Here is a 9,856-nt window from a genome sequence, read left to right on the forward strand (position 1 = left end):
CAACATAAAATGCTCATTTTTTTGGGCGGGTGTGCATAGCATCACCTGCCTGTTCCAAATCAGTAGAATTTTAGGAAGAATTCCCCTCCCTATCACAAGCACGAGCCCTCTTCAACTGAGACCTTACAGAGCCTCCAACTACAGCTTGTTGGGGGATGAAAGAAGGGTGTTTAACCCAAGAAGCATACGTTAGCCCTTTTCCACGAACCATAGGATCAGGCTGACCAGAAGCAGTATTGGTTCACATAGCAACAGTAGTCCCAAGAGGGGGGTGCTATCACCAGCAGAGGCCAAAACTACAGAGGCATTAGGAACCACCTCTGAGTTTCCAGCACTAGTAGCAACCACCAGAGAATCAGTGGAGTAAGAAGTGAAGGCTGAAGAACGCAGAGGATTATCCAGGAAAGAGCTATGAGCAGCAGGAAACATGCTTGAGATATTAGATAACAGCAGAATTAGAGTGGTGGGACGAGAAATGAGGGGTTGAACTGGCAGTAACATTCAGAAAAGAAAGGAAATTAATGGTATTTCCCAAAAAGTTCCTGGTAGGTTGACTAAGATTAACAGGGGCAAAGTCAACTAAGGTAATCGCAGGAGGATGAGGGTATCGAAAGGGCATGGACTTATCAACAATTTTTTCCTTACCCCTTAAGAGAATGGTATAAGGGCAGGGGGGTCAGACTGACTTTCATCACATTTTACAAGTAAAAATGACAGTATCTCTTGGTGTGGTCCAATTTTCTACAGAAAAAGCAAAAGTCAGGGAGCCTTTCATACTTGAAATCTATCCATTTGACAAACTCTCTACCCATACGAATGAACATGATGTTTATACCCCTTCGGATAGGTAAATTAACATCCAAAAGAATTCTTAGCGTTAAGTAAGGGTCGTGTCCTTGTCAACCTCTATAAGGTCTCCAATTTCAGAAGCAATGAACCTAGCCAAGTCATATGATTTACACATAAAGGGTATACCATAGACTTGGATCCAAAAAGGGACATAATGCAAATTTTCAGGGGTAATAGGAAAGGAACTTTTAGAGGCAGCAAAGATGGTAATGCTTTGGGAAAAATGACAGGGCTAGCCTTCTAAGATTCTACCCTTATCACCTTCGCAACCAAAAGTAACGAGAAATAAACCATATGCATGTTCAGTAACAAAAACAAGGAATCTACACTGTGATGACCAAATGTCAAAGTATTTTCATAAGAGAGGGACGATTATAATGTCGAATGGTATGGAGCTTAAGGAGAAGGCTATAGTGGTAGGAGAAGAAGTGGAAGAACTAGCGTCATATGTAAAGATGGTGTTTTCATCAGGTGGGAAGACTAAAGCATTAGAAACAGTATTAAGAAATTCATCCATTTTCAAAAAAGAGAAATCACAAGCATACACAGAGAAGAGAACTAAAGAGAAAATAAGTGGGTGAGAAAAACAATACCTCAATTGCACTATATAAATGTAAAATTATAGCCCTTTGAGAAGCTTTCTCGAACAATCCCTAGTCATATCCTTAGCTTGCACCATGGTAGCATAAATGATGAGGAAGGACTTCTTAGCTTCGGGAACCCAGACGTCCGCCCCCATTTTACTATCTCCAAGAGTGGAATGATGGTGGGAGATTTGGGAAGTCAGAATTAAAAGCCAAGAAGACGAAAAAAAGAAGATCAGGAGAAATGGAAATCAAAGAGAAAGAAAGGGTGAGATGGGAAGAGTCTGGCAATTATAAATGGGATGGGATAGTTTGTAATAATAAATCTCAGAGCAATAAATGCTCTCATCAATGAAGAAAGTGTTGGGTTTTATGCCCTAAATAAAACTCATTTCAATATAATCAGATTTACTTATTAATATAAATCAGAAATAACATTTAATGTTGCATGGTTCACATGATTTATTTCATGATTATATGTAAATAATGTATGAATTCATCTGAAACCCTTTTCACATACTTGATCCTATTTATTGTGCTGTCAACACATTGGAAAGTAAACATGACTATGTGAATAAAGTTTCCTAGATTTATCAGACACAGAGTTTTACTGATATGATAATCTACAACAGAGTTTACTTGCATTTGGAGAAGTGCTATGTTCTTTCCAGAGCATTGGTTAAAGTAAAGCTCAGGTTGGATGCATGGAGTATGCATCGGAAGGGACCGATATTGAACTTTGACTTAGATTTATTAAAGTTACTGCAATATCTATTCAAGTCAATATCGCCTAGTTGATCCTAGATCAAATGATCTTAATCCTGTTATGATTAGGCTCAATCTCGAGAGGCTATTCGTGTTCTTTGATTTGTTAGTTAAGCCTACTTTTAGGTCAGGGTGATACGTACATTTTTGGGAACACGGTAGTGCAATTGAGTGGGAGCGCTATCATAAACATGGAATCTATAGCTTCTATCTGGCGAATAGTAAGTAAAGGATGATCTCCTTCTAGCTTGACCGAACGAAAATAAATGGTGGAGATCTCATTTCACATAAGCTGAAATATCACATAAGCTGTAGGGTGTAACGGTAATCTAATCCATTTACAGTGTAGATCATTCATATGGAGGATCATTGATCAAATTAGGATTATAACAATGGATAACTAATGATGTGTCTATATGGTGGAACATATAGAGCATTCTATATACTGAGAGTGCAATTCTAAGTTCTATGCGTGGATTCAACGAAGAATTAATACGTTAGTGAATTTTAGTAATAAATTCTTGATCTGCTTATTGGAAGCTCGGTTATATAGACCATGGTCCCCGCACTAGTTGAGATAATATTGCTTGTAAGACTCATATAATTGGTTTTGATTAATCAATTATAATTCTTAAATTAGACTATGTCTATTTGTGAATTTTTCACTAAGTAAGGGCGAAATTGTAAAGAAAGAGTTTTAGGGACATATTTGTTAATTATGATACTTTGTATGGTTCAATTAATAAATATGATAAATGACAATATTATTTAATAATTATTTATAGTTATTAAATAGTTAGAATTGGCATTTAAATGGTTGAATTTGAAAATTGGCGTTTTTGAGAAAATCAGATGCAGAAAAGATAAAACTGCAAAATTGCAAAAAGTGAGGCCCAAATCCACTAAGCATGGCCGGCCACTTTTGTAGGGAATTTAAACTGATATTTTCATTATTTTAATGCCAAATAATTCAAACCTAACCCTAGTGGAATGCTATAAATAGATAGTGAAGGCTTTAGGAAATTTACACTTAAATTTTCTACTTTTTCATTTAGAAAAAAAAAAAAAAAAACTAAGCCTTCTCTCTCCCTATCTTTGGCCGAACCCACTTTCTCTCGCTTCTTCCTTCAATTTTGAAATCCTTAGTGTTAAGAGTAGTGCCCACACACAGCAAGTGATACCTCAACCATAGTGAGGAAGATCGTGAAGAAAGACATTCAACAAGAAGGAGTTTCAGCACTAAAGAATCAGAGAAAGAGATCCAGGTTCAGATATTGATAATGCTCTGCTACAGAAAGGAATCAAGGGCTAGATATCTGAACGGAAGGAGTCATATTATTCCGCTGCACCCAATGTAAGGTTTACTAAACTTTATATGTGTTTATTTCATCGTTTTAGAAAGTTCATATTTATGGTGTTAATCAACATACTTGTGAGTAGATCTAAGATCCTGGTAAAATAATTTCCAACAGAAAGAAGCAAAGATGCGACGGCAGCAAAGGAAAGAAAAGGACAAACCACCGCTTGACTGGTTAGGGTGGACGAGAACCTTTATTGACGGGACCAAGGACACATCGCATACCTACTAGAACACCCCAGAAAGAGAAAAGATTTTAATTTTTTTCCTATTCTCAAATCTTTAGCTATTATTTCAAGTTTCAACTATACACAAACTCCAAATGTCAAATGATGTTATTACACTTTAAATAATAAAAATTAATTGACAATATGATGGTATGTATTGCACACCTATTTAGTTTAGAAAATGCTAAAGGGTATATATAGTGATTAGTATTCTTATGAGGTATAATATCATTATTGATGTAATTTAATATCGGATCCTACTTATTTTATTTTAATAAATATTATAAAAAATGGCTAATTAATTATAGAATACCTCTACTAAGTACATAAATACCTAGTAGCAATACTAAAAAAAAGGAAATCTTGGAAAGGGACACTCTGCCTTCCTCCTTTGACTCATTTCAAAATCCATGCAAATTAATTGACTTTGACTCACTACTTTTCCATATTCTTCCCTTATTTTCTTATTCTCATTCTTTTCTATGGTTGGCTGCTCATCTCTCTCTCTCTACATTTCTCACTAACTTATAGCTACTTCTATACTACTTTTCAAGTGCTTCTTTATTTGAAGCTTTCCTTTTTTATTTATATACACAAATATTTAAACAACATATATTTTTCCCTCCCACATATCAAATCCTTTAATAGCCAGCCAATTTTCTTATCTCTGTCCTACAAAATACTTTTCAAATCTCTCTCTTTCCTACGTTATGTCATACTTATCAACCCTTCACATCTATTTTTTGCACCAACCCATAATATATACATGTCACAAATTAATGTATTCCCACACAAATAACTAATGTCATAAATTAAAGTTAAATTAAAATATACAATTCTTAATTCATATACACAACACATACATACATATATATAATAATAAAAGGTAGAATTAGTATAGTACTAGCTAATACTATACTAGATTTCTTCAAAGACTGATTCTATATATTAAATTCCCTCTAGAAGAACATGTACCCGTTCACCATATTATTTTTCAAAATGAAAGCTCTGCTACAGATGATGATCGTGACAAAGTATACCAAAAGCAACAGAAACACAGCATAGCGAAACGACGACGTCGCAGATAGAAATGATATTAATTATTCATCATCAACTATTATTATTATTATCATTTCCTCTCATCATTATTTAAAATATATTTCTTATTTATATTGATTCAATTAGAAAAAGAACAGAATCAACGGCCATGGATTCTGCGTTTAGTCACGACGGTAACTACCGAGCAAATTTCGTTCGGTTTTTGATGCAATCTGTGGGCTGCACTTACGTTTGTTTATGGAAATATAACCCTGAAAAGTACGATCGATCATCAATAACACCTTCCTCTTCTTCTGCTTCTCTCTGTTTTTCTAATATTTATATATATATACATACATGTGTGTATGCAGTTACGTTTTCTTCTACTTAGATGGTTTGTATTACGAAGATTTAAATACCCAGTTGCCTAGCTCATCCTCATCATCATCATCATCTCGAAGTCTTGCTCGGACACTTTTCGATGAGTATTGCCAGTCAATTATACTTGGGGTCTCTGCAAATGAGTAAGATTATATATATATATGAGCTAAAAATTAATTTATGAGTTTTCTAATATATAACAATTGACGTGATTTTATATTTTCTTTTTCTGTATGTTGTGATGATCATTAATTAGCCAAGTTCCAGGATCAGCTTTTAGGAATAACTCTCCGTACTTGGAGCTGCAAGATATTGAGCTTCGGAGATTGGCTTCAAACGACTCACAAAGGCGATTCTACGTGGTAATTATTATAATAGATTAATAATTGTCATTAAACATTGTAATTATTAATTTACTTCTAATTAGGTATTAACGACTAATTGTTTGTTTTGTCTTGACAGGAAGCTGGGATAAGGGTACGTACAGACTCTTCAACAAAAATTGAGTAGAGAAATTGAGCATTATATATATATTATAATACACTATTTCCCACTTTTTTTTAGATTTAATTCCCTCTTTAAAAATTCATGTACACACAGACTGCAGTTTTCATGGGTTGCAGGACTGGAGAGATTGAAATTGGTCTTCCAATTGAGCCTCAGGTATGTACATATATAAAATTAATGCACTTGATTTCCCATTATAATATTTGCTCTTACATTTAATTAATTAATAAACATATGTTTGTTGTTTAATATATACATAACAATTTAAAATTATTATAAGACTAAACAAAACTTAATCTATATTATATTTCTTTAGATGAAGATGAAAATGGATTTAAGAAATTGGTTTCCGGAAGAATTTTCAAGTCAAAGCCAAGTTGCGGGGAGAGACCAAGTAGATCATCAAATTATTATATCGAGTCAAACCCAAATTGTAGAACAGTTAAATAATCCAATTATTATTAAGCCGCCAACCGATACTACTTCTAATCAAAATCCACTTGCAGCTGCTTCTTCTTCTAATTCATCCTCTTTAAGGTCATTATCTATGGATACTAACAGCCCTGAATATTCATCTCTTCTCTTCAGTATTAACAATAATCCAACCCCTTCAACTACAACTACCAATACTACTTCTTCTCAAATACTTAGTATAATTAACAATAACCCAAATAACTCTCAATTGTTATTACAACCATGTACTACCACCACTACCACTACTTCTACTACTACACCACCACCACTCCTCACCATGCCTCATCAACAAGCAATGCAAGCCTTTGCTAGCCTCAGACAAGCCCAGTTTCCAAGCTCGGAGAGCGAAGACGCCGCCATGACAAAAGCAATTCTAGCAGTTCTGACCTCGAATTCGCCTGATCCTACTTCTTCTTCTTCCTCTTCTCTTTACAGCAGTGATCATCATCATCATCATCATCACCAATTGATAAACCAGAAATCAAGTGCTTTCAAAAGTTATAGTACTACTACTCATCATATTCACCATCATCATCATCCTCATCCTCGATTGAGTGATCTGAATAAAAATATGTTCAAGCGATCAGTTTCTTTCTTTCGAAGCTTGAATTTCATGAGGACACGTCAGCGTCTGCAAGAAGCCGCTGCTAATGCTGCTGCGGCCGGCAACACTGGAACGACGTGTCGTCCGACTACGAGTACTCAGTTGCACCATATGATATCAGAGCGGAAGAGGCGTGAGAAGCTTAACGAAAGCTTTCAATCGCTCAGATCACTACTTCCTCCTGGAACCAAGGTAAGATTTAAGTATATATATATATGGAATAATATTATGAGCGAAAATAATGGAGGAAAACTTTGTATGGATTTTATTCATTATAATCCTAAAATTTTATAACAAGTTTTTTTTATTTTTTTTAATAAATTATCTTATTAAATATATTTATAAACTATTCTAATTTTATAAAATTTCATCAAATTTAATATTCCAAACGAAGGTTAGCGTTATGATATATTAGAAGGAATAATTAAGGTAGCGAATTATATATTCAGCACATTTTTGCTAACACGTTATAATTCAACACACTTTTTAAATTTTTTTGAATAATTAAATATCATATATGATTCTAAAATGAGAGTATAAGCAAGTAAAATTGGATAAAAATAAAGAGTCTTATTATTATAAAAATAAAAAATTCCTTATGATTTTATGTCGATAATATTTACATACAGAAAGATAAAGCTTCGGTACTAAATAGTACAACGGATTACTTAAATTCATTGAAAGCTCAAGTGGAAGAGCTTAGTAAGAGAAACAAAGAGTTGGAGGCACAAGTTCTTTCAGCAGCCATTATAAGATCAACCTCTGATGATAATAATATTATTAATAATAATAAAAATGTGCCCCTGCTTATTATTGATTCTTCATCAACTACCACTACTGCTGATCATGATGGTGATGATCAAACACGAAGAGTGAATGTTCGGATACGACACGTGTCCGAATCGACTTCTGAAGAAGCTCAAATTGTTGATCTGCAATTGATGATTACACAGCAGAGAGCTAATAATTCCATAAATGTTCAAGTTGAGGATTTTGTACTTAGGATTATGGAATTCTTGAAGAGTGTTAATCATGTAAGCTTGATGTCTATGGAAGCAAATACTCAATTAACTCAATCAAATTCCACCACTTCTTCTCTCCATCGCTTAACCTTGAGATTAAGAATTGAGGTATATAATTTATTATTACATGTTGTTATTATTATTTTTTTAAGTTTATTGCAATAAGCACTATTTGAATATATATATAAATATATAAAAATCTCCTTTATTTTATGATAATCATATGTGAAAGGTAACTTAGGTGAGAAAATTTTAGAATTGTGTTATCTATTTAAATAATTATTAGGTCTCGTATCATTTAAAATAATTTTTAAGAAATATCCTTACTCAATAATAAAGGCCTATAAAAGTACTGGGTGGTGCCCAATGCTCTTAAAATAATTAAGGAAAGAGTCTTAGTCAGAAGTGAAAAAGAGTCCCTAATTAATAAATTTACTAATTAGGAATTAAATTGGTTTGTTTGTTTTGTAGGGAAGTGAATGGGAAGAATCTACCTTCGAGGAAGCAGTAAGAAGGGTTGTTGCTGACTTGGCCGCCCAATAGAAAAAAGTTTTAGCCAATAGAAACTGTCCACGTCGCAGTCAGCTAATAATATCGATCAATTCTCAAGTGGCGGCCCGTCGTTGTCGATGATTCCCTCTCACTAATTTCCTAAATTAATCTCATTTGGGCCCCTCCACTTCTGAGCTACCTCAATATATTTATATGCATGGCTTAATTTAGATTATTTTTTTGTTGCTCGTAGTGCAAATTTTTGCACGATTTTGATGGCATCCATTTTATTATAGAAACAATAAAAATTGGATTTGTATATGACATGTAGATGTAGTAAAACAAAACGGTTGAGATTTTCTTATTTATTATTATATATGTTATGTCCTATACGTATTTACATAAATTTAAAAATCTATGTGTGGGTCGCCCAAATGGACTGCGAAATTTCAACATGGTACTTCACAAGAAGAAAAGACCCCGATCGACAATTTATTACTTATTAATTATTATATAAGTGTGTCTATGTATGTAAATGTACATATATATATATATATATATATATTCATTCATTTATGTGTTGGTAATGGTGGGGAGTGGGGAATAGTATAAGATGCTTCCTGGTCCAAGTACATCATTCTAGTAAACAAAACTTTTTCAACATTTTCTAAGTTTGGTGGCTACTTGAAACTCAACCACATGATCCCTCATCCGGGGACCACATATATACGACAACAACTTAATCATAAATAATAAGGATGTTCTCTTTTGTCTTGTGTCAAATATTCACCATACAAAAATATTGCTAAGGAATATGGTAGCAATTCAGGTCAGCATAAAACGATCGACAAATTATTATTATAGGTTATTGTTATGAATAATAGGTGTGAATTGAATGTCGAATCCAAATCTAATTGTTTGAGGTTTTAAATTTTTTTTTAGAGAGAATAAATACTTCTCAAAATTATAGTTTTACCGATATAAACTATTAAAAAAAAAAGTGAATTTCTATGCATCTATAATTTTAGAGCTAATTAATATTTGAATGTTTAAAGTTATTATACTTTGTTCAAAGTAGCTTAAGTTAATAAAGTAGAGTCTTGTACTATAATTATACGCATAGCTCATGACACATTAATAAATTATCTCAAAAAATAAATTAAATGTAACTAAATTAAGAAATTTACAATTACTTTCATAATTCGATGAAAATTAATTCTTATAAAATGAATAATAATTTTGGGGCAAACCGTACAAGTGTCCTAATTGAAAAGTAAAAATTTTATTTATTTATTTTTGAAGATATGTGTATATATTAATATTATATATTTAAAATTAATAAATATATTTTAGTAATATTGACTCACCTTCTAGCCAAGACGTGAAGTCAAGATATACAATAATGTCTATATGAAATAATAAAATAATGATAAGAAATTCAATCACAAATTAAAATTTATTGGTAATATTCCTTGGTATTACTTTATGAATAATTAGAATCACTTGGTTGTATGCCAAATAATGAGTTTTCTAACTATTCTTTAAAGATTACACAA

General features: G+C 32.8%; 1 protein-coding gene across 1 annotated transcript; it reads left to right on the forward strand.

Moving 5' to 3' along the window:
* The first annotated feature begins 4,661 nt into the window (after positions 1-4,661).
* Positions 4,662-8,676, forward strand: LOC115705086 (putative transcription factor bHLH041). The gene is made up of 8 exons (XM_030632323.2): positions 4,662-5,099; positions 5,192-5,344; positions 5,458-5,563; positions 5,664-5,678; positions 5,802-5,864; positions 6,025-6,978; positions 7,416-7,916; positions 8,280-8,676. Exons 1-8 carry the CDS (start codon positions 4,990-4,992, stop codon positions 8,349-8,351), a joined length of 1,974 nt encoding a protein of 657 aa, XP_030488183.2. The 5' UTR covers positions 4,662-4,989; the 3' UTR covers positions 8,352-8,676.
* Positions 8,677-9,856: the final 1,180 nt, after the last annotated feature.

This window comes from Cannabis sativa, chromosome 1 (assembly GCF_029168945.1).
Source record: "Cannabis sativa cultivar Pink pepper isolate KNU-18-1 chromosome 1, ASM2916894v1, whole genome shotgun sequence".
NCBI classification, from domain to species: Eukaryota; Viridiplantae; Streptophyta; class Magnoliopsida; order Rosales; family Cannabaceae; genus Cannabis; species Cannabis sativa.

What these genes read in the sequence shown, in the direction of transcription:
- LOC115705086 (XM_030632323.2), top strand. Translation starts at nt 4,990, where the DNA reads ATGGATTCTGCGTTTAGTCACGACGGTAACTACCGAGCAAATTTCGTT. An exon ending in GTCTTCCAATTGAGCCTCAG is followed by an intron (nt 5,865 to 6,024) that starts GTATGTACATAT and finishes ATATTTCTTTAG; the next exon opens with ATGAAGATGAAAATGGATTT. An exon ending in TACTTCCTCCTGGAACCAAG is followed by an intron (nt 6,979 to 7,415) that starts GTAAGATTTAAG and finishes ATTTACATACAG; the next exon opens with AAAGATAAAGCTTCGGTACT.